At 36.3% G+C, this 26,340-nt stretch overlaps 1 protein-coding gene across 1 annotated transcript in view; it reads left to right on the top strand.

The window, feature by feature from the left end:
* The first annotated feature begins 762 nt into the window (after nucleotides 1–762).
* Nucleotides 763–26,340, top strand: part of NUBPL (NUBP iron-sulfur cluster assembly factor, mitochondrial) — a 208,991-nt gene continuing 183,413 nt past the window's right edge. Inside the window, exons 1-3 of the mRNA XM_058293598.1 lie at nucleotides 763–904; nucleotides 1,475–1,622; nucleotides 6,354–6,388. Coding sequence (XP_058149581.1) covers nucleotides 797–904; nucleotides 1,475–1,622; nucleotides 6,354–6,388 — 291 coding nt within the window. The 5' untranslated portion in view covers nucleotides 763–796. The remainder of the gene's footprint in view (nucleotides 905–1,474; nucleotides 1,623–6,353; nucleotides 6,389–26,340) is intronic.

Raw genomic sequence — 26,340 nt, 5'->3', positions numbered from 1 at the left:
AGCAAATAGAAATAAAATCAACCCAACAAAGGACTATGGAGAATATGCAAGGGTAAACCTCTTCACGATCCTTTTTGCCTGATCTGAATTCCTGGGTCAGGTTATAAGTTTGATTTCTTAAAGAGATTTCCTTCACTCTCCTATCTCTGTCCTTCCTTCCATTAGGATAAATTCCACCTCCTCCTTCAAGCTCTGTCTCACTTAAGCTCTTTAATCAAAACTTCTTCCATTACACCAGTTTTCTGATTTACCTAAACTTTCGAGACTCGTTAAACACTCGGACTCTATTTCAGGAAATTGTTAACATCATAAGCAGTGAATACCAACATAAAGTAGCTTATTATTGAAGGCCATACGGGAAAAAAATAAAAGCAAAAAAGATAAAATACTTAGCAGAGGCAGTTACCATATTCTGCGCTGCGGAAAAACCTGGATTCATTTCAAATTCCATTTCCTACTTAAGTTGGGTCAAGTCTCTTTAAACTTCCTAAGCCTCAGTTTTCTTACTATTAAAATGAGGGTAGCAGTAAGATTCGCCTGCCTATCCAGACCAGGACTTCTGTGAGGACCAAAAGAGATAAAGTCTGTGAAAATGCTGTGCAAATATTTGCTAAAACACTCAAAATATTTGCAAATGGTCACAAACGAGACCAAGAGCGCAAGCCGGATTTCTGGGCGGCAGAAATCCAAGGAAGTGGTCGTTAGGGAGTGGAAGCTGATTGTTGCCATGTGACGTCATCACCCCGCGCCAGCCTCAAAGGTTTCCGGACTCGCGGTCAAGGCAGCATTCTACGCCATGGGGTGGTGGCAGCACCTCCTGCTTCTTGGTGGGGGGTCGCTCCGGGTTGGTGGTGGACCTGCTGCCCTGCTTGGGGGAAGCCGAGCATTGGTTTGTCGGCGCCAGGTCCGTGGTGCTGAAGGCAGGGGGAGACGGGTGGGACGGAGGTGCTGGGGCAGCAGGGTCGCAGGTGCCCTAGCGCTGTCCGCTAGGACTCGCCCCAGTCCCTCGTGGGCAGTTGCCCACCTAGAGCCTCACTGACTGCTCCAGTTGTCTAGACGTTCTCACTTTTCAGGCAGGCCCCCAGTAGAACCAGGCGGAGGAGTGGCGGTACAAGAAATAGATGGTTGAACATGGATTTGTGCATTGCACGTTGCTTTCTTGGTTTTGAGTTATTTAGCAAATAAATGAAAGACAAGGTAAATAGTTGGAGGGTTTAATTTCCTAAAGAAGCAGATTATTTACTGTCCATTTTTAATGTCAGCATATCCTGGCAGATAAATTTCAGTTTAAATACTGTCTTTACAATTGTGATTAGTAGCAGTAGGTAAATAGTGCTAAAGGCTCGACTGGTAGAGATGAGGAAAATTAGATTAGAAAAAAAGTCCTCCTAATCCCAAACCCCAATTTGTTTTTACTTTGAAAGCACGATAATACAGATGGCTTATTTAAATGTTTGATTTTTTGTTTTTGAAGTTTTCTGGCACTGAGAGTGAGACGCTAAAACAAAGAAGATCACAGGTGATGTCCCGAGGACTTCCAAAGCAGAAACCGATAGAAGGTGTTAAACAAGTTATAGTTGTGGCTTCTGGAAAGGGTGGAGTTGGAAAATCTACTACAGCAGGTATCAAAGGATATTAATTCTGATCCTGATTAAGAATATATGCCCGTTGGCAAGTACACACTATTAAAATTAGTTTTTAAAAAGTTTACTATTAGTGAATTTCTGAACATGTTTCCTTAGTATTAGGAGTGGGTAGTGATTAGGAATTTAGATTTTGGAAGTTAGACCAACCTAGGTACATGACCAGGTGTTTGACTCCTTAACTGAGGAAAAAGCTATCAGGTTGCCTCATTATTATTTAACTGTAAAATGGGGATGCTGACAACTTCTTTTATTGGGTTATTGTGCAAATTAAATTAACTAGCTCCTTAGCCCTGTGTCTCTTCAATGGTAACTGCTCACTAATTGGTTCCTGTTATCGTTTTATTTTAAATAGATTAATGACTTTAATATTAAATTATATTCTTTGATTTTCTTTTTGCAATCTTTATTAGTGTACACATAGCTATGTGGTTGCAATGAGATTGTTTACATTGTTGTGACCTTTTTTCATTTAAACATAGTACACTTCTCACCAGTTAAGGCCAACATAGATCTAATATTTGAAAATGTTGAAAAGGTATAATATTGTTATAGCTATTTAAAATATTAACTGATCTTTATATCTTTTATATGAATATTATTGTGAGCAGAGAATTTTTTTAGTGGCTCTTTTTATTTATTGAAGATTTCATTTACTGAAATGCAATTTTCAGAACCCGTAAAAGAAATGGCATGAGAAAGAGAAATGTTACCATCCAAGATTCAAAACCTGGGATATTCCCAAAACATTTTCAGAAGGAACCTTTTATTTCTAATAGAAATTATTCCAGTGTAATAAAATAAAACAGGGAACTTCCCTTCTCCCAATCCTACTCACCAAAGATAACTTGGATTATTAATTTGGAGTTATAAATTTTTATGTTACAAAGAATAATCCAATAATTTTGACAACTACTAGTTGTAGAAAGCATTCATGTCTTATTGTTACCTCATTGAATTTTCAATCATTTCAGTAGGAATGGCTGCTAAATCAAGTCTCGCCCAACTTATTTTTTGCAGTTAATTTTTTTAACCTTGCAGCTTTATGAATATCCTTATTATATATTGTTTTATTAATTTTGGCATATTCCTAGCTTGATAACATCTTTTAAATTTTGATTCATTTTTTTTTTCCAGACTGTTAACCTAAAGTTGGGACATATATTTATCTTAAAACTCTTTTTTTTTTTTTTTTAAAGATTTATTTATTTATTTAATTTCCCCCCCTCCCCTGGTTGTCTGTTCTTGGTGTCTATTTGCTGCGTCTTGTTTCTTTGTCCGCTTCTGTTGTCGTCAGCGGCACGGGAAGTGTGGGCGGCGCCATTCCTGGGCAGGCTGCTCTTTCTTTTCACGCTGGGCGGCTTTCCTCACGGGCGCACTCCTTGCGCGTGGGGCTCCCCTACGCGGGGGACACCCTTGTGTGGCACGGCACTCCTTGCGCGCATCAGCGCTGCACATGGCCAGCTCCACACGGTTAAAACTCTTTAGTTTCTTTCATGTCAGTGCAATTTTTTTTTCTTTTTTTCTTTAAATAAAATTTAATTGAAGTGTATCATTCATACATGAACATATATAAACAAATGTATGGTAAAATTTGTGAATTTACAACACAAACATGCATATCATCATACAGGTCTCCTGTATATTTCCCCACCACCAACATTATTGTGAAGCATTTGTTATAAACTAAGAAAGAGCATCCTCAAAATATTACTATTAACTATAGCCCATGTCTTTCATTTCTTATATTTTTTCCCCAAGCATGCAGTTATTAATGCCCTATTAGTATTATATATATATATTTTATCATTCAGGAGAAAACATTCTCATATTCGTTCTGTTAACCATAGTCCATCATCTACCACTGGATTCTCTGTATTATATAGTCCCATGCTTTGTACAGTATACTCAATGGCTCTCATTTTCATAACAGAGTTGTGCTGTTATTACCTCAGTTAATTTTAGAATGTTTCCATTACTCTAAAAGGAAAAACCCCATACCCCTTTATAAAACCCTATTGTTGTCCCTTAGTATTGAAAAAAAATCCTCTTGCCATTGTGGCAAAATATTACAATATTACTGCTATCATCTGTAAGGTACATTAGTTGTAATTGTCCCATGTATCACCATATTCTTAGCCACATCTGTGCTGTTTTAAAATAACAAGGGCCAGGTATAGAGTTCTATGAATGTCACTAGAGATCTTCCTGTGTATTCACATTGAGATTGTATTCAGTAATTTCTGGTTATAGCAGTTTTATAACTGTTCAACCTGTTAACAAGTCCAGCTTCATAGTGTTATATTAACTCCATTTTTTTTTCCATTTTGACCTGAAATGAATTGAGGAAGTATGTCACACTGTGTTTGTGATAGACCCCTAATCTATTACTCTAGTGAGAGATGCTATATTATTACTAAAAATTGGTTATTGATCTCTTCTTAATGAATTCATGCTTTATCCTACACATTTTTGCTTTGTTTTCTAAGGGCCTAAAGTATAGTATCTGTTTGATATTTTGTTTTTAAAATTTGGAAGCTCTTCATCTTTGGTTCTAGAATCTACCTCTTCCTATAGTTTGAAAATTTGGAGCCCATTTACCTGTTTTCAGTGGTCACAATCCTTCTGCGTTCTCCATGATTACTCAGATGTAAAGGTGAAAGGTGTTTTCATGCTCAGATTCATGAATTTGGGTCTGTAAACATGTTTAAAATAGATTGATGCTATTTTTCCAGTTTCTAGTTTGTTTATTTGTGGTTTTAGTTGGAAAATCATCTGTTGTCATGGAATGTGAGAGCAATTAAATAAGAAAATATTTGAGAAGGTATAGATTGAGATATAGTAGGTGCTTCTGTAAATCTCTTCCATGGTTTCTTCCTCTAAACATTACACTCTCTCTTCCAAACAGCTGGCTTTTATTTTTTTATAACACCTCTATCAGAAAACACAAGCTTAAGAAATAGTTTATTTCCATATAACTATATTGGACTTATATTTATTAATTCCTGTCCAAAATGTTCTTAAAATACTTCTTAGATAACTAAGATATTTGGATTAGAATGATGACATTTGATTAATACAAATGTGCTCTGTGATTCTATCATTTAAATGCAGAAAGACCCTAATTTAAAGTGAATTACTTTCTAAAAGTTTCTGTCTAAATGTTCAATTATGTTTACCCTATCATGTACCTGAAATTCAGAATTATTCTATAATTTATAAAAACTAATTTGCAAGCTGATTTTGTCATGCCCTAGACTAAGTGCTTCATATACATTATTTCACTTAATCCTCACAACATTTATGAAATGGTAATTTTCTCCATTTTCTAGAGGAGGAAACAGATTTAGGGGTTAAATAATTTACTACAGGTGACACAAGAGATAGTGGTAGAGCTGGGATTTGAGTTAATTCTGCCTTGAAAGCCTATGCTCTTATAACTGCTTTAAAGGAAACCTTGTTCTGTAAGGAAATATAATCCATGACATGAGGGTCTATTTATTGAACAATATTAGAAGTGCATTATTTTCTGACCTCTCTTTTCTTCTCCGATGTAGCATATCCCTGTTGCTGGGTTAAAGGTGGAAAGGTGATAACGGTTTAAAGACTATTACTTTGCTCCTGTTGTCTCTGAGATTCACTGGCAAAGGCAGTCTTGGGAACAGGTTTTACCTCCATACCCTTTACCCTCTTCTCTTCCCTCTTTGCACTGTGGTGCAACCTTTTGCACATGGGGTATTTGTGAATTAGACATTTATAACTCCTTCATTACCAGCACTTTTTTTAAATTAAAATTTTATTAAAGTATGGCATTCATACAACCAGCACTTATTATTATTTTTTAAATACATGCTTGCAGCCAGGTCCCTAGCAGCTTCACATCCCAAGAAACTTTATTTTATTTAAAGATTTATTTTATTTATTTCTCTCCGTGCCCCCCCCCCCCCCCGCCCGTGTCTGCTCTCTCTGTCCATTCGCTGTGTGTTCCGCATCCGCTTGCATTATCAGGTGGCACCAGGAAACTGTGTCTCTTTTTTGTTGCATCATCTTGCTGCGTCATCTCTCTGTATGTGCGGTGCCTCTCTTAGGTAGGCTGCTTTTTTTCTCGCGGGCAGCTCTCCTTGTGGGGCACACTCCTTGTGCGTGGGGCACCTCTGTGCTGGGGCGCCCCTGCATGGCATGGCACTCCTTGCGCACAGCAGCACTGCATGTGGGCCATCTTACCACATGGGTCAGGAGGCCCTGGGTATCGAACCCTGGACCTCTTATATGGTAGGCAGACGCTTTATCAGTTGAGCCACGTTCGCTTTCCCAGCACTTTTTTTTAAAGGGCAATAGGACCATAAACATTTGTATTAATTAAAAGACAGATTTAGATTTTTTCTTCAAAATATGCTTTGAAAATAATTAAAATCATATATTCCTTAAAATTTTATTTCTTAACTAAGTAGATTATTTAAATAATGTAACAAATTATAAAAATAGATTATTTAAAATGTTAATTTGCTATAGGCATCTATAGCTTATGTTAGAATATTACTTTTTAAAAATTCTTTTTACTTTATTCTCTTCATGTACTTATTCTTTACAAATAAGGGAGATATATAAAAATTTCCTGTGCTTTGGTTATTACATTGAAAGTATTGAAAGGCAAAATGAATTTTAATAGATGAAAAATTCCTAATTTTAATTATATATTTTTTCTTACAGTGAACCTTGCACTTGGACTAGCAGCAAATGATTCGGTAGGTGTTTCTTAATAGAAGTATTAATTTATTAAAATGTTTTTTTAGGTAATGATAAAAAACTTATTGGCATTTTTTTAGTTACCCTGTCAGTATTTATATAATATAGTCTAGTCAGTTGCATGCCTTTAAGGAACTCAAACTCCTGCCATTAATGATGCCAACACATTAATAATGCCAACACTTAAGTGTTGATGATATATTGGTTATTATATATCCCATAAAAAGGCCTTGGTTTTCTTGCACGGTGGTTATATCCTAAACTAATTTTTCCCCATTTACCATCTAGATAAGGATTATTTTGCATTCAGTTTTTAAGTGTTGTAATTCAGCTTTTCCTTTCTTTTCTTTTTTATGACAAAAGACATTCTAAGTGTACTATATGACCTTTGAAACAAAATTCAAACAGTATGTGGGTAATATAAAACTGAAGGTCCATATACTCCCCCTTTTCTCCTGAAGATTAATCATAGGCTACAGTTTTATATTTATATCCTTTCAGCTCTTCCTTTCTGCATATAAAATTTTGAAAAATACATGTGTATACCTGTGTGCAGATTGTCTTTCCATGACAAATTTCATACTTAATGGCTGCTCCATTTCCTAATATGGCCAATTATAATGTACATATTATCAACTCCCTCTTGTTGAAAGATTTAAGTTGATTCCCACTTTTTTCCCCTACTCCAGATCTTGCTACAGTAGAATTCTTAAATAATATTCCTATCAATAAGTGATGATATTTTATGTGGAATAGATTTCCTAGGAGTAGAACTACTAGGACAAAAAGTGTACACATTTTAATTAGGAGTAGCACTACTGGGTCAAAAAGTATGTACATTTTCAATTGTTTTGTTTTATGTTTCACTTATAGTCTGTGGAAGTACCCCTTTCACATCCCCTCTTTAATGTTAGTTATCTGTATATTTAGATATTTAAAATAAAAATATAATTCATATTGAACGTATTACTCAAGTCCATAAATTATCATCTGGTAAATAAATCACACATTTAAGAATTGATTTTAATTCTTCCTTCATACCTATTTTATGAAATATAGGCACGAATCACTTAATATGTTTAGCTGTAGCTATGCCTCTAACTTATTTCCTAGTGTTACTATGTAACTTTAGTTCCTAATAGATATCACATATGAAAATAATGTGTGGAGTCCAGAATCTGTCAGAACCTACAACTAGGCATGTAGACATTTATGTCTTCTGATGTTGGACTCTATTGTTGTTGCTGAAAATTGGTTATGTAAATATCATTCACTCCAGGACCAAGTAGTGTAATTTTACTTTTAGAGAAGAAAATAGAATCCTTTTTCTTTAAACTTGAGAAGATTCCAAAGTTTTTTTGTTACAATTTCTTTTCAACTCTCTCTCTCTCTTTTTTTTAAATATTTATTTTACTTATTTCTCCCTCCTGCCCCCATTCTCCCTGTTGTCTGCTTGCTGTGTGTTCTTCTGCATCTGCTTGTATTCTCATTAGGTGGCTCCGGGAACCGATCCTGGGACCTTCCAGAGTGGGGGAGAGGCGGTTACTCTGTTGTGCTACCTCAACTCCCTGTTTTGCTATGTCTTCTTATTTTCTTTCCTTTGTGTCTCTTGTTGCATCATCTTGCTACGCTACCTCTCTCATTGGCGGCTTTCCTGTGCTGGGCGGCACTCCTGCGCAGGGCTGCATTCCAGCGTGGGCCGGCACTCTGTATGGGCCAGCTTGCCCTCACCAGGAGGCCCTGGGCATTGAATCCTGGACCTCCTATAAGGTAGATAGGAACCCAATTTGTTGAGCCACGTTTGTTTGCCTCTTTTTTTAAAATTTTTTATGAGGAACCTATGTTCATGTATCCCAAGTTGTCCTCTTTCTTGAATTCCTTTTTTATTTTTCTGGAGGACTTCCTTGAGTCCTTGTATGGTTTGATAGGTGGAATAATGACCTCTCAAAGATGTTCAGATTCTGTTTCCCACACCCTGTACATATGTTACCTTATATGGCAAAAGGGACTTTGCAAATGTAATTAAGTTAAGGCTCTTGAGAAGGGAAGATTATCCTGGGTTACCTAAATAGGACCAATGTAATCACAAGGGACTTTATAAGGGAAAAGAGAGAGGTAGGAGAGTGAGAATAAGAGTGATTAGATTTGAGAAGGACTCAGTCCATTCTTGCTGGCTTTGAAGATGAAAGAGGACCACAACCCAAATTGGGCAGTCTTCTAGACCCTGTAAAAGGCAAGGAAATAGTTTATTTTTTAGAGACTCCATAAGGAACACAATCCTGCAGATAACTTCCATTAGCTCAGTGAGACCCATTTTGGACTTCTGTGATAGTTTCTTTCAGCAGCAATAGGAAATTAACATATATATGGGAAGTAAATTTTCTTAGTTTTGCAATTTTTAAAGATGTTATTTTACTTTTTATACTTTGAGAAGATGTAGAATTCTAGGTTGAAAATAATTTTCTCTCTGAATTTTGAAAACAATGTTCAGTTTGCTAATAAAATGTCTGATGCTAATCTGATTCATTTTCCTTTGTAGTTACCTTCCCCTCACCCAAAGCTTTTTGGGTTTTCTTTATGTATTTTGAGTTTAGAAGTGTCACAAATATGTGTCTAGTTCTTAGCTCTTTAAAAATTTAACCTGCTTGGAAACTGACCCTGAAGTATCAAGGTTTAAATCGCTTTTAGCTCAGGGAAAATGTCTTCTATTCATTGATTAGTTGCTAATATGTTTGTTCTTTCTCCAGAAAACCATATTAGGTAGATATTGACCCTTTATGCCTGTAAAGTTTTCTCTGATATTCTCCATTTCTTGTCTTTTGCTCTGTGTTTTGGAAGATGTCTTAGACTATTTTCCAGACTGATATTTGGATTTTAGTTATTATTCAGTCAGCTCTTCTGAATTTTTTTTAAATTTGGAAATTATAGTTTTAATTTTCCAGAACTGCTTCTTCTTTTTCAATTCCTCTATCTCTTCCCTTTTTATAAATGTTTGTACCATCCTCATGAATTTCTCTGAGGATGCTTTTTAGAGTTTTAAAAAATGCTTCCCTTAATGATATCTTTTTCCTTAGGATGATGGTTTTCTTAATGTAGTCCTTAAATCAGCAGCATCAGTATCACCTGGGAACTTAATAGATACACAAACTCGAGTCCCACTCCAGATCTACTGAATCAGAAACCTTGGGAGTAGAGTCCAGCAATCTTTTTTAACCAGCCCTCCGGGTGATTTTGATGCATGATAAAGCTTGAGAATCATGGATCTAGAGTTTTTTTTAATTTTTGATTTTTTTTTAAGATTTATTTTTTATTTATTTCTCTCCCCTTCCCTGCCCCCCATCCCCACTCCCCCATCCCCACCCCCATCCCCACCCCTCATCCCCACCCCAGTTGTCTGCTCTCTGTGTCCATTCGCTGTGTGTTCTTCTGTGTCCGCTTGTATTCTTGTCAGCAGCAGCTGGAATCTGTGTCTCATTTTGTTGCATCATCTTGCTGTGTCAGCTCTCTGTGTGTGCGACGTTACTCCTGGGCAGGCTGCACTTTTTTTTGCGCTGGGCATCTCTCTTTACAGGGCACGCTCCTTGCGTGTAGGACTCCCCTACGTGGGGGACACCCCTGTGTGGCATGGCACTCCTTGCGCGCATCAGCACTGTGCATGGGCCGGCTCTACGGGGGTCAAGGAGGCCCTGGGTTTGAATTGCGGACCTCCCATGTTGTAGGCGGATGCCCTATCTCTTGGGCCAAATCTGTTTTAAGTTTCTGACCTGCTAGTGGTACCTTCTTTTGTTTGCTAGTGTTTTTATGGTTTTAATTTTAAACTATTTTTTTCTTGTTATTTCAGTGCGAGTTTGGAAGATAGGGAGATAAACATATGTTTAGGCAATCTAACTGAGATAAGAGTTAGTAATACATTTTTTTCTAGTAATTTTTATTAGGACACTTAGTTACCCTGGACAGGAGAAAGGCTCCTATCTTCCTTGGAAAAGGAAGTAAATGGAAAATTCAATAGGTATAAGGGAAGATATGTTTGTAAGTGTGGGGATCACTTAATCTTTTCAGCCACAGCTTTGTGGCTGGTAGATAGTGTAAAGCCACTAAATAAGGAATCAAAGGCTGAAAAGAAACATTAAAAGGGTTTGGTCCATTCATATTAATTGCAGCTAGTCATGGTGAGATGGTATAGCTCAGGAAAGAAAGATATTTTCTGTTTGTTTGTTTTTTCCTGCCAGGTACCAGGCTGAGGAGAGATTCCTCTTTAATGCTTATGTGTATTACAGGGAACTTGTCAACCAGAAAGGAAAAGCAATAAGACTATTCCTGGGTCACTTCTTCAGAAAGTATTTAGTATCCCTAAGTGTTTTTAAATAAGCTTGTGAAAATTTCCCTTAAGAACATCTTTAGGGAAGCGGATATGGCTCAAGTGATTAGGCTTCTCCTACCATACGGGAGGACCCGGGTTCAATCCCTGGGGTCTCCTGATTAAAAAAAAAGTGTGCCTGCACAGTGAGCTGGGTGCCTGCGCAGTGAGCTGAGTGCCAGAACAAGTGAGTCACACAGCAAGATGATGACACAACAACAAAAAAAGAGAGATGAAGGGGAGAGTCAAGGCAAGGCACAATAGAAACCAGGAATTGTGGTGGCACAAGTGACAGGGAGCCTCTCTCCATATTAGAGGTCCCCAGGATAGAATCCTGGTGAATCCTAAAGGAGAAAAACAAGAAGAGAAGACAGAAAGAGAAATAGATTCAGAAGATCACACAGCAAATGGACACAGACAGCAAAAAACAGCAGGGCAGAGGGGAGGGAGAGGTAAAAAAATCCTCAAAAAAAAATACCTTCAGTATTCTGTGATCCTGATGACCATTTTTTCCTCCACCTTTTGATATCTTGTAGCAAAATTAATACAGAAATTATGAAGAAGAAACCCTAGAAATTTGAGCAGAACATTATGTTAACTCTAAGATAATATGATATACTACATATATTATGATTGACTACTGTCTTGTCTTCTTTAATTAATTTATGAATACTTAACAAAGAATGATTTTATATAGTTTGTATACTTGATTAATGGTATTTTTGATTAGGGAACTGCATATCTGTTTTTTTTTTTTTTTTTAAGATCTATTTTATTTATTTCTCTCCTCTTCCCCCCCCCATTTTACTCCCCCTTTTGTCTGGTGTCTCTGTCCATTTGCTGTGTGTTCTTCTGTGTCTGCTTGCATTATCTGGTGGCACTGGGAAACTGTCTCTTTTTTGTTGCGTCATCTTGCTGTGTCAGCTTTCCTTGTGTTTGGCGCCACTCCTGGGCGGGCTGCACTTTTTTCACACAGGGCGGCTTTCCTTACAGGGTGCACTCCTTGTGCATGGGGCACCCCTATGCGGGGACGTCCCAGCATGGCATGGCACTCCTTGCGTGTGCAGCACTGCGCGTGGGCCAGCTTACCACATGGGTCAGGAGGCCCTGGGGATCGAACCCTGGACCCTCCATATGGTAGACAGATACTCTATCAATTGAGCTACATCCGCTTTCTGCATATCTGTCTTAATTTTGAAGTATTATCTGTTGGAGAACTGCTGAATGTAGAAAAGAAGAGCAGCATTTGTTCCATGTCATTTACATGAATCTGATATAGTCCTGTTCTCTGTTTTTCCCAAATTAAGGTTTAATTAATATTGCACTTATTTAGAGGACATGTTTGGTCTTTGGGGAGAGCTCAAGGTTCCCCACAGCCCTTCTATTTGCCTGAGCTGATACGGGTAACTCAGGTCCTAAAACATTAATTGGGACATGGTACTAGGATGTATTGCTTTAAGGGGTTAAAAGCTCCAGTTAGGATGATCTCTTTGGAGCCTCTCTAGTGATTGATTGCCATGGTTTTTGATTATTCAATGGAGCTGGTATTTAAAAGAGGTCTCTGATCTATTTCTTGCTCCAAGACCTGGGGCTGATATTTTTACTGATGGGGTAAAAGAACAGAAAAGCTTGGATATCACTGGCTTAAGCAAAAGAAATTTCTGGGCTGAACCATATGATCAGTTCAAAAGAAGACTACTTTGCAGATTGAGGTAAAGGTCTTATAGAAATGGGTGTGAATTTTCCTTATGCTTTCCTTGCCTTTTTGTACTTTTTGTAAATATGTAGTATTGCAGAGCAAAATTTGGGGATCATGAGTGCCATGCATCTAAATATCACATCCAGTGGGGTGCTAGAGTTAACTTATACTGTCTCTTGAGACCTGATTTCTAAAATTTCAGGAATTTTAAGAACTAGTTGACATCATGTTGTTAACTGAAATAGGACATAGTGGGAATATGTAAACCATAAAAATTGGCAAACCCTGCAAATCAGGTCTTTCCCATTCCAAGCCAGTTGTTAAACATTTACTGGTATACCACTGATCATGCATATTAATAGTCATACTCTTGATTTTCTTTTCTATTTCTTCTTAACCACCACTATTATGGATCTTGTTTTATGTTATAAATTTAATGCACAGTGGAGAAGAGCGCTGAGATTAAAAGAGGGAAACATAAAGGCTGCTGGAAACCATTGAAAAACTCTGAGGTTCTAGGTCAATGCGTTTCAGTTTATTTTAGTTCAACAAACATTTACTGAGCACCTTCTCATTGCCAGATACCCTGGGAATATAAGAAAAATAAACATGTACCCTGGGAGCTTATAGCCGTCTAAGACTGGGTTTATAAAACAATGTTGTCTGTGTGTGTGTATTTATATAAGTGTATATAAATTTGTGTTTTCATGTTTATGTGTGTGTATATACATATAGGTGGTATATAGCTGAAACTGGTTCATTCATAGTTTCTTTTGGGAGTGAGAAAATGTTAATTAAAGCAACATTTAATAAAATTTTCTTGTGCTTCATAACAGAGTAGACACATTATGTACTTTTAAAGGTTTTATAGTCTAGTGAAGACAAAGGAAAACATGGTTTGAAATGATGAGATATAGCCGAGATCAATTTAATAAATTTTGTCCCAGATAACTAGCTTTTTTTTTCTAGAGAAAAAGCAGTCTCTTTTTCCTCTTTTTACAGAACACTTTCATGTGCATAATTATATTTGATTTTCACAGAAACTTGTAATTCAAAACATGTAGTATTTATCACAGTTTTACAGTCTTTATTGATTCTGTCTTATCCTTTCTACATTTCATCAACAAACCAATATCCTTGTTTTTAATCTCTGCAATATTTTTCCAATGTGTACCTTTCTCTTTCCACTATTCTCACTCTACTTAAGGCTCACATTACTTCTTTTTGGCTCATTGATTCATTGATACCTCACATAATTACTGAGTGCCTGTCTGTCCCAAGCACTATGTTTATTTTGGAGGATACAAAAATAAGTGAGACACATGGTCCCTGCCTTTGAGGAATTCATAGACTAGCGGACTATTGCAATGACCTTGGAACTACATGCTCTAATTCATCCAGTACACAATGCCAGATTACTCTTTTAAAGCACTATTAGAATCACATTACTCCTTTGCTCAGAGTCAAGGCTAAATGCCTTTGCTGGTATTCAAGTTACTCTCACATCTGGCTCTAATTACCTTTCAGGGTTTATCTTCAGCTACTCTTATAAATAGTTCCTAGCTAGTCTGGGCTGAATATGCTATGTTCTTGATAGATTACAGTCTTTCTTCTATATTTCTACTGCTATATTTTCTTCACTTTCTTCACCTTTATGTGTCCTACCTTCCAGGCTGCCATGTATACTGGTTATGTATGGCACAAGGGTGCTGGTTGAGGAATGAATGATGACAGAAAGTCGGACTACATTCCTGATGGACTACTTTGGGCTTCTTTTTAATATACACCAAGGTACTACATGAGGAGCAGCTCAGTAAAGTGTTCTTGATAGTTCCCAAGTGAAGGTCTTTTCTTTATATCATATCTAACAGCACTGTTTATTTGTATTCTTATTACAGTTATGTAGCCATTCTGGTAATTTTTGTAATAATAAATATTATAACTAATGTTTATTGAGTATTTATATGTCAAACATTGTTATAACTTTTACATCTGTTAACTCAATTAATCCTCATGAAATGATTCTTAGCTCATTTGTTTTTCATAGCAACTGTGTGGGAATAGGTACTACTGTGATCCCACTGTAGATGAGGAAACAGAAGTACATAGATGTCAAGTAATTTGTCTAAGATCACACAGGAAGTAAGTGGCCAAGGTAAGATTTGAAGGCCTACATCCTGTGCTTTAACCTATTGCTTTACTTCTTCTATCTTAGCTAGATTCCTGTGACTAAGAACTGTGCTATCTTCATCTTTAGCCACTTTCAAGAGCACAATGCTGTATGACTTAGAATATACACAATAAATATTTACTATGTAGATACATTATCTGCACAGACATGCTTCAGAGTAGTAATTGTCAAGTTTTGTTTTGTTTTGCTTTGTTTTGTTTGAGGAGCGGGGTGGGCTGGAGGGTTTGCTGTGGCTTTGTGGCATATACATTGTTCTTTTCCTGCTTCTTAAGAGATTGTGAATCCATGGTTCTACTTGGCTTTGTCATTTTATATTCTTTTTTTTTTTTTAAGATTTATTTATTTATTTCTCTCCCCCGCCTCTGCCCCGGTTGTCTGTTCACTGTGTCTATTTGCTGCGTCGTCTTCTTTTGTCTCCTTCTGTTGTTGTCAGCGGCATGGGAATCTGTGTTTCTTTTTGTTGAGTCATCTTGTTGTGTCAGTTCTCCGTGTGTGCGGTGCCATTGCTGGGCAGGTTGCACTTTCTTTCATGCTGGACGGCTCTCCTTACGGGGTGCACTCCTTGCACGTGGGGCTCCTCTACGCAGGGGACACCCCTGCGTGGCAGGGCACTCCTTGCGTGCATCAGCACTGCGCATAGGCCAGCTCCATACGGGTCAAGGAGGCCCGGGGTTTGAACCGCGTACTTCCCATGTGGTAGACGGATGCCCTAACCACTGGGCCTAGTCTGCTTCCCATCATTTTATATTCTTTGTCATGTAATCTTATCTTTTCCCACTACCCCAATTTCTACCCATGTGCTCTTAATTCCAGTTTTGGTATTTCTCCTGCCTACCAGACCTATCTATTTAGTTGTCTGTTGTGGACTTCCACTTGAGTGTTTTACAAGCATTTCCAACTTATATATAAAACCAGACTTTTCTTCCTGTAATTTTGGTGTCCTCCTACCTCCAAATCAATTACCTGTTCCAGCTGCTTCTATCACTTACATCTTTCTAGAATCTGTCCTCTCATTTCATCCCTAAATGCCACTGTCTTATTTAGACCTAATTTTGGATCTTCTGTGATGCTTTCTCTTACTGTTACTCTAGCATTAAGTGATCCCTGCTTTCTGTTTTCTCTGCCATGATGCTTCAAGAAAAAAACTAATGCTTTCCATATTATTTTATAAGAGTTTATTTATTTACTTATCTCCTCTGCTAGTTTGTCAGCCTTTTGGGGTAATGATTTTTGTCTTGTTCATTTTTTTATCCTTAGTGTCTAGTCCACTGATGGCATTCAGTAGGCTCTTGGTAAATATTGGTAATGATAGTGGAACATGTTAAGTGAGGAGTGATTGTAAATATATCTACATATTTCATATATTTCATAATTGTTATTCATATATGTGGCAAATTTCAAATGTTGGATATGTTGTCTGTAGTTTATTCAATGTGAAATTATATCTTTTTTTCCTAAGCAAGAGGAATAATTAAAAACTAAATGGGAAAATGAATGTGAAGTGCCCAGCACAATGCAGGATACATAAACAAGTTCTAAATATGTTTTTAATATTGTCAGCTAAATAAAAGCTTTTTGTAAGTAATATTTCAGAAGAAAAGTTGTTATGCATTTTACATACTTGAATATTTTAGCAAAACTAATTTTAATTTTTAAATTTTCTATTGCTAGAATAAATTGTTATCCAGAATTTTTTAATTGAGTGGAAAAGGAAGCAACAATATTTCAACTACTTTTGTTTCTTTGTTTTTATCCACATTGGTATTTATCTCTAAATATTTTTTCCATGATCATATTGTCTTATACCTATTCTATCCAGACATACTTTTTTAAAGCCTTTTAAGTACCGTGGTCATGTTAGGAAAAGCTGGGAAATCTTAGTTAAAGGTTTAGGTTTTGCTTTTTGAAAAATTCAACAATCCTGGATCAGAACATATAATGTATCACCCATTTATAACCTATGATTTTCTTCATTAATAGACATGTATATAGCAGTTAACTCTCTAGCTTTTTGGTATCAGGCAGACCTGGGCTTGATTCTAGCCCTGTCTCTCATAAATTGTATGACCTTTGCTTTTACTTTAGACACATAAATCATCAGTACTCATAGAGGTTGTTGTGAGTATTAAAGGAGATAGTACATAAGCAGTACTTGGTGCAGTGTCACATACATAGTAAATGCTCAATAAATAAGATCTTTTCTTTTTAGCGCTTACAGTACCCCAAATGCTCGCCTGTTTGTATTATTATTATAATAGTTCTTATGAGGTGAATTTGGATTAAATATAGATGAAAACATGCTTCTCACAATTATGTATGATAAAATCCTGATGTATACTACTTAACTTGTGAGGTTGGGGCCCATCTTTTCTTTATTGCCAATAGTGTAAAGGGATTACACTGTGTTAAATTAGCCTGTCCTTAAATTTTTAAAAAAATATATCTTGCATGTATATGTGGCAGATATATTTCTTAAGAAAAAAAATTTTAAACATGTAATTTCTGGAAGAATACACTTTTTTTTTTTTAAGTGTAGTTATTTTACAGTATAGGGGACTCTTGGACAGAAGGTTGGATCTAGATGTAATAATTGCAAAATCGTTTTTTCTTCATTCTTCAATTCAAAGGCAATTTTTGGTAAGAAGTATATTTCTATGGAATGCACAAATTTTGACATTTACTGTCATGAGAGAAACTCAGAAAACATTTGTAATTATAGCAAAGGTATTTACTAAAACTGAGAATTTCTTTTAGGGCACGGAATGGAAATATTTGATAATTATGATACCCGCCCCCTGCCAATATACATACACACCTCTACCTTCTTACATGGGGAATTATCAGGTTATAACTCAATGAATAGATTTCTGATAAATTTCTTTTTCCTTATTTGTACATATATAGGTTTGTTCATTCATGTATCAAACACTTATTTGAGAGCCTTTCACCTCTCAGGTGCTCTGTTTAGTATGGGGGGATAAAACTTTGAAAAAGCTTAATTTACAGCACGAATAAACTGTTTGGGAGATTGTTATTTCTGATTTGAACTAGACTGACTCTCTGTGTGACTTGATGAATTCTTTGACTTATCTCCAGTCTACTTCCCTTCTCATTCAGCACAGATGTTCTTTCAGATCTTTCCCATTTTCTTCTAGCCTTTGTCCCAGTCCAGTTCCTTCACTCTCCACAGGTGGTCTTGCCTCATATTCCACATGAAAAACAGTTTTTCATTAGTATGTTTCCGTCTCTCATCTGTTATCTCTTTCTATAGTCATCATTATCTTCTTCGCTTCCTGCCTCAGAGAAAGAAATATTAGTTCTGATTATTCTACCTACGCCATTGATTCTTCATTCCCTTCTTTCTTCTAGGACCTTCAATCATTAATTCTTTCTGTTTTCTTCAGTTTCTCTTTACTATTTCCTTCCCTTGCTCCAAAAATAAAGATGAATAAATATAAAAAAATATATTTTTGTGAATCAGGAGATTTTCTTTAACCTCTACATCCCCTCAAGCTTCTGCCCTCCCTGTTAACTTCCCCAAAACTGCAATACTTGAGAAAGTAGTCTACACTGGCTGTGTCAGTTTACCCAATTCTCATTCACTCCTCAGCTTCTGTAATTTGATTCTTATCACCACACTATTGAATCTCCTCTCTTTAGATACCAACAATCAGCCAAATCTATTTGTTCCCTTTCTCTCTTGATCCTACTTGATTTTCCCCTGCATTTGAAACTGCTGACAGGTATTGACACTTAAAGGAATCTTTATTTGCCTGGCTTTCACCCCACCATTCTGTCTTGGTTCTTTTCTCTTTCTCTGATCCTTGCAGTTACCTTTGTAACTTTTCTTGTTACTTCATTCCTATAGCCTTCTTATTTTTCTCCCTCACATTTTTATGTCCTCCCTTTTTCTTCATATACTGCTTCTTCAGCCTGTACTTCTTTTTAATATAATCTGGAACCTTGTTTTCAGCAGTTTATTCAACATCTCCATTTGATGTTCTATAGATATTTCACATTTAAATGCTCTAAATGGAACCATTATAATTTCTTCTCTAAAACCTGTTTGTGTATTCCTTAATAATTGACTTACATGTTACCACCTGTTTCAGGTATCTATTATGTGTAGGAAACTACTTTAAACTTAGTGATATGAAGAAAACCATTTTATTATGCTCACAGAGTCTGTGGGACAGGAATTTTTATAGAGCATAGTGGGATGGCTTGTCATTCTTCTATGATATCTGGGGCTCAGCTGAGAAGACTCAAATGGCTAGAGCCTGGAATTACAGAAGGATTCTTCACTTATATGTCTCATGCCTAGTCTGGGATGACTTGAAGGCTTAGGTCAGCTTGGACTATCAGTTGTGGCCTTTTCATGTGGCTTGGACTTCCTCACAGCGTGGTGACCTCAGTGTTAAACTTCTTACATGGTGGCTCAGGTCACTGAGAATTAGTATCCCAGTGAAGAAGGAGGAAGCTCATCTAGCTTTCGTAGTCTCACACAGAGTCATTCACCCTCCCCAGTATCTTTCCATTAAAGCTAGTCTCTTGGTTGAAGTAGTCATGACCTTCCTTGGATTCAAGGGTAGGGGACATAGACCTCACTTCTTGATGGGAAGGTGCCAGAAAATTTGTGAGAGTTTTTTTTTTAAAAGCAGTTCTGTTGAGATATATTCACATACCATAAATCTACCCAAAGTGTACAATCATTGGCTTTTAGTATAACCACACCAGATATGCTGGTAAGCCTTGACATCATATTTGTCTTTCATCTCTCCCAACCCATACCTCTTTTATGTATCAGTTACTAAGTGCTAATCTTTTTTCTGAGAAATAATCACTTTTCTCTGTTATGAACTTACGTAAGGCTTTCATCATTTCTCACTGAGTTTTCTATTATCTCTTAATTGGTCTGTTTAATCTTACCCACCTTGATAATGATTAATCATTAAATTAGGATTAAATGCTTTATTATTAAATAATAATATTGATTATTAATGAATATATAATGATGAATAATGATTCCTCCTATTGATTGTAGGATGGTTCTTACTGCATACAGGGCTTTGCTCAAATTGCTTAGTTTTCCCAGTACCATATAAATTTGATGATTGGCTTTTCCATTTCTGCAAAGAAGACTATTGGGATTTTGATTGGAATTGCGTTGAATCTGTAAATTGCCTCTTAACAATATTTATTTAGTCTTCCAATCCATGAACTCAGAATGTCTTTCCATTTAGTTAGCTCTTCTTTGATTTCTTTTAGCAATGTTCTGTGTACAAGTCCTTTACATCCTTAGTTAGATTTATTCCTAAAGATTTGATTCTTTTAGTTGCTCTTGTAAATGGAATTTTATTCTTGATTTCTGATTATTCTTGGTTTCTAATTATTCATAACTGGTATATAGAAACACTACTGATTTTTGGGTATTGATCTTGTTCCCTGCCATTTTGCTGAATTTGTTTATTAGTTTGGTTGTTGTTCTTTCACCTTGCCACTTTGCTGAATTTGTTTATTAGTTCTAGTAGCTTTTTGTGAAAATTTTTCAGGACTTTCTGTAAGTAGTATGTTATCTGCAAAAAGGGAACGTTTCATGCCTTCCATTACAATTTGAATGCTTTTTATTTTTTTTTCTTGCCTAATTGCTCTGGCTAGAATTTCTAGTACATTGTTGAATAATAATGGTGAGACTGGACATCCTTGTCTTGTACCTGATCTTGATGAAACACTTTCAGTCTTTCACCATTGAATATGATGTTAGCTGTAGGTTTTTCATATATTAAAATCCTTTATCATGTTGAGGAAGTTTCTGTTCTCAGTTTTCTAAGTGTTTTTTTTTTTTTTTTTTTTTTTTATCAAGAAGGAGTATTGGATTTTGTCAAATGCCTATTCTGCTTCAATTGAGATGATCATGTGTTTTTTTCTCCTTTGTTTTGTTAATGTGGTATATTACATTAATTGATTTTCTTATGTTGAACTCTCTTTGCAAAACTGGGATAAAACCTACTTGATCATGGTGTATTACTCTTTCGATGTGTTCTTGGATTCTGTTTGCTAGCGTTTTGTTGTGTATAGTTGCGTCTATATTCATGAGGGAGGTTGGTCTGTAATTTTCTTGTGGTATTTTTATCTGGCTTTGGTTTGAGTGTGACATTGGCCTCATAGAATGAGTTAGGGAATGCTCCCTGCTCTTCAATTTTTTTGGGCAAGAGTTTGAGCAGGATTGGTGTTAATTTTCCTTGGAATGTTTGGTAAAATTCTCAGTGAAACCATCTGGTTCTGTGCCCTTCTCTGTTGGGAGGTTTTTGACTACTGATTCTTTTTACTAGTTACTGGTTTGTTGAAATCTTCCATTATTTCTTGAGTCAATATAGGTAGTTTGTGTGTTTCTAGGAATCTGTCCATTTCATCTAGGCTATCTAATTTGATGGTGTACTGTGATTCATAATACCCTCTAATAGTCCTGTTTATTTGAGGTTGGTAGTAATGTCTCCCTTTTCATTTCTGATTTCAGTTATTTATTTCCTCTTGCTTTTTTCTTTGTTAGTCCAGCTTAATTTTTGTCAATTATATTGATCTTCTCAGTGAACCAACTTTTATTTCTGTTGATTCTATTGTGTGTATTTTTTTTTTTCTTTCTCTGTTTCCTTTAGCTCCATTTTAACATGTTATTTCCTTCCTTTTGCTTGCTTTGGCTTTAGTTTGCTCTTTTTCTTGATCCTCCAGTTTTGTGGTTAGGTCTGTGATATGAGATCTTTTTTTTTTTAATGTAAGCATTTGATGCTATTATAAATTTCCCTCTCAAGACTGCCTTTGTTGCATCCCATAAGTTTTGGTATGTTGTGTTTTCATTTTCATTTGCCTCAAGATTATTGTTTTATGGCCTAGCATATGCTGTAGTCCAGAGAATGATCCATTTTCATTAGTGAAGAATGTATGATCTGCTGCTGCTATGTGACGTGTTCTAAAACTTTTTTCATAAAGCTTTGGCTTTATTTTTCATAAAGCTTTTTTCATAAAGCTTTCATAATGTTCATAAAACTTTTTTCACTCCCATTCTGAGAGGAGTTTTCTAGAAGTTACATGAGGTATGATATTGCAAAAGACTGAATATAGAAGGTAGAGATGAAGATCCAGCTGTCTTCTGCTAAGCCAGACATTTTTAAAGAGTCTTGCAAAAATGCAAAACAATGTCACTCTTATCACTCAATTTCTTTGCATTTTTTAAAAGTTATTTTTTCATTAAAATATGGTATATATCTTAACAGGTAATAGGTTCATTGTTAAATGAATAAGTAAATATTTTAAATTTCTTTGTTTAATATCTATTATTATAAATATAGATATCACCTACATAAAAAAAAGTCTCTTTAAATGTCCTCAATGATTTAAGACTTATGTAGGTGTCCTAAGACAATAAAGTTTGAGAACTTCTGGCCTAAAGAGTTTATGTTTGCTTAGTGAAACATGAATAATAAAAGCCAAATGATATCCAATCTAAATGTGTTTCCTAAGTAGTTCCAGTAAACCAGTAACCCAGTATTGATGCTTTTAGAATTGCATAAAGTTTAATCATTCTCATCAGGAATAAAAGAAAACCAGCAAAATAGTTACTATCCCTAAGCCCTGAAACCAGACTACCCAAGTTCAAATCTTGTCTCTGATACTACTTTATTTTTTTTAAAGGTTTGTTTCTCCCCACCCCTTCATTGTTTGTGCTCGCTGTCTGTTGCTGTGTGCTCGAATTCCTTTTAGGAGGCACCAGGAACCGAACTTAGGGCCTCCCATGTGGGAGGGAGGTGCCCAATCTACTCCCCTAACTGCTTTTGCTTTAATTTTATGCTTGAAATTTTTTTTCGTCTGTAAAATAGAGATGATGACATTTACTACACATACCTCACTGAGCTGTTGTTAGTTCTTAAAGGCAGGTTCTGCCTAAGTTTCCCCTCTATCCTTGACTGTGATTCTGCTTCTCCTTTGCATTGACTGTCATCCTCACCTTCCTTGCCCAGCACCTTTTCATCCTTCATGTCCTAGGTTAGATGTTCTTCCTCTGTGAAATTTTCTTAGTGGTTTCAAGTAATGGCGTCACTTCCTTCTCCATTGTTTCCTATGTTTATTTCTTGCCATTAGAGTTACAGTGGCCTTGAGGAAGTCAGAGACTGTGACTTAAATCATCTCTGTTGCTAGTGTCTGGCATCATTACAAACTCGATAAATGCTTACTAAGTGGTTGAAAGGAGATTATGCTTTGACCCAATCTGGAATTTCTAAAATGTTGATAAAATTATCAAGGAGTCATTTCTGACTCAGGGAAATTATAGTTAGAGAAGCTTATAAGTAAGGGACTTTTCATCCTGTGCCTCAACATTTCCGTTAAAGCATATACAACAAAACCTAAAAACATATGTTTGAATATTATTCCTATGTGTCAGAAAATTTAGGGGGTGGGCAAGTGTTAGATTTAGAACAAGCATTGATCGGATTATTAAAGGCTATGAGAATGAAGTTGAAATCAGATCAGCATTGTTTTCAGTTGTGGCATTTTAAATCTTTAATTTTGGCCTTGAAACATTTCACATTACAGTTCTCATTCTGCCTGTTTCCTTCTGGTCAGGAACATGTGATAGTTCACTCTTGGCAGTTGTACTGTGTGAAAGGGCTGGGGTCAGCATTGCTGCACAGAAATGGGTCATTGAACGTTCAGATGAAAGGGAAAAAACTTTTTAAAGAGTCTTTATTTATTGTTGGTATAGTAATGAAAAATAAAGCAGTTATAAACTTGAACCTCTCACAATGTTCTTGCTTCTGCCTTCTTTTCTCAAATGCTTTGCCAAATTAACCACATCAACCAATTTTACAGAAAATGGATTGCTGTTTAAAGTAGATTCTTAGCCATTATTCTTAAGAAGCTTCTTCAGAAAAGCTCTCTTTTCTCTTGTCCTCCAAAAGAATATGTCTGCTTTGTACTACTGTAAAAATTGGAAATGGCTGCTTAAAGAGAACAGGCAGCATGTTCTACTTCAGTGAGTGAGAAAGTACAACCAACTCTTTCTCAGCTGAGCTGGAAGGAAGAACTCCATCCTCCTGTTGCTTCATAAGATGATTTTATTGCTGTGAGGACAGATAACAGCTAGGATTTTCTAAGAGCAGTAAATGGCAGGTTGAATTACTTCCTGTGGCTCTTAAACAATGTAACATTCATGAATTAGGGAAAAAAGTAACTCAGGTAGTTTTTGAAGGCAGTCTAGATCCTCCGTGTGGAGATAGGATTGCTCTCTATTTAGGTTTTACCTGATTAAAACAAAAAACATAAGGTTTCTCCAAACCCTGAAGCAGCCTTTGCTCTCAAACTTGTGCTGGAATGATATCCAGAGTGTGATGGGGCATTTTGCCAGTCACCATGGAAACTAACCAAGGCTCTGGTCCTATCCTTTCAGCTATTTAGGGTGGCCTAAATAAAGGCTGGCCAACATGTCCAATCCTATTTTCCACATATGTATTTCCTTTAAAAATGATCTAAAAATGCACTACTCAAGGGACAATAGGTTATCTATATCATGTTCCTATAGGCTATTTAAAACATTTTACGCAGCTGAAGAATATCTTAGCCAAGAAACCGTAATGGAAATTCTTTCTTATTCTGGATGGGAATGCAGCCATTGATGAGGATTTTGACTGTTGGCAACAGAAGAGCAAATGCTGAATTTCCATTTACCTGCTTAGTGATGGAGAGGGACTTGTCTTAAATTAAGACAGGGATATTATTTTGTTATACCATTGCCAAGTAAAATGTGGTATGTGTGATGATGCCAGAGATCTAAAAGTTAAGAGCATCTGTGAGCAATTAAAGTAATGAACTATTCAGATATTATAGACATCTACTAATACATCTTCCAAAATGGCCACTCTGTATCTAAAGTCAAAGAAGGCATTATAGTTACTGTAATCTTATAGTTACTATAGTAGTTACTGTAATCTTGTAGTTATTGAAGTCTGAACCTTGACAGCCCTTCCTTATTCCCTTAGTGGGGTACTTGTGAACAGAGGAGGAAGATCTGAGCAGAAACTCTCTGGAGAGCAACCTCATACTAATAGAAGAGTCTGTGTCATGAGCCACACAGATTGCTTTGTGAAGGGTTTATTCTGTTTTGTAGGTCGGATCTTGATAAAAAGGTGAACTGGGAACCTTGGATGATTGAAGCTTCCTCTTGGTTGCTTCAAATAATATATTTTCCTCTAACATCCAATTAAGTCTGTCTGTATGACATGAAGATAAATGGTATAAAACACAATGATTCAAATGATATGCATTCATTTAAGTATTTACTGAGTGCCTGCCATGTGCTAGTAAAAGTTTCTGTCCTCAAGGAGTATATTGTTTAGTGGAGCACCATTATTAGGCAGGTTGCACTTTCTTTCCCGCTGGGCAGCTCTCCTCATGGGTTGCACTCATTGTGCGTGGGGCTCCCTACACGGGGGACACCCCTGCATGGCAGGGCACTCCTTGTGCGCATCAGCACTGTGCATGGGCCAGCTCCACACGAGTCAAGGAGGCCCGGGGTTTGAACTGTGGACCTCCCATGTGGTAGAAAGATGCCCTAACCACTGGGCCAAGTCCACTTCCCTGGAGATTTAAATTTGGGTGTCATCAGAATATAGGTTGTATTTAAGGCTGTGAATCTGACTAAGATTACCTTGGTAGTAAGGGCATATTTGAGAAAATTGTCTTGTAAATAGTAGTACATTTTAAGGCTAGGATAAAGGAATACGTGAATGCTAAGACTTAATGTAAGTTGCTAAATCTGTAGTGTTAAAAAAATTGACAGTTTTAAATGTTCTAATTGGTATAGCACATTGGTTTTAAGCAGTTGTCTCCTTGCTATTTTTTTAGCCAATTCCTTTACTTTCTTTGGTTTAAAATAGTGGCAAGGTTTTTTCTTTTAGGAGTTCTCTGAGGAATTTTTAAAAAAATGTGTCAGAATGAATTGGGTACTAACTAGAATGGTTATTTCTAAAAGCTATGTTGCATACACATTTTATCATGGTAGAGACAATTTGAAAATTAATAGATGCCAGTGATAATAGGATAGAGGGGGCTTGTTTATGAATGGAGTATTTTAGTGAGCAAACACCAGCTGTGCATGACTAAGGGTGGCATCCATCCAGAGGAAGGACATTTTGGGGAAAATTTGTGTACTTGTTTTTTTCATCAGCAGAGAGGCTTTTTAGTTAAATTACTGCTCTTTTTTCTTTTATAAAAGATTAAGGTTCAAAAGAAGGATCAGACCACTCTGGTGGGGTGAGGTGACATATTTGGAACAAGAGGGATGTTTTGCAACAATACTAGGGTAGAACTTTCCCTAGACACTATGTTCGTAGGCATTTGACCAAGTACTTAGGAGGCAAATGTTAGTATGGCTTGTTTTTTCTCCATTTAGTGAGAATTGCTCAGCTTGATTAGATTCTAATTTTGTCTTACCAATAGTCGCACCATGGAGCTTATATCAATTCTTTTGAAAGAATTTTCCTGTAATAAGTAATACATGTTTTAACATCAAATCTTACTTTGCAAAACTAATCTGGTAGTAGAAATTGTTTTTATAATGGAGAAAAAAAAGGGACTTCATCTCATGTTACAAAAGGATGTTCTAAATAAAAGAAAAAGGAAAATTTGAGAATCTAGGGACTCTACCAAATGT

The sequence above is a fragment of the Dasypus novemcinctus genome, chromosome 3, assembly GCF_030445035.2.
Source record: "Dasypus novemcinctus isolate mDasNov1 chromosome 3, mDasNov1.1.hap2, whole genome shotgun sequence".
NCBI classification, from domain to species: Eukaryota; Metazoa; Chordata; class Mammalia; order Cingulata; family Dasypodidae; genus Dasypus; species Dasypus novemcinctus.
This window is presented reverse-complemented; position numbering and strand designations above follow the sequence as displayed.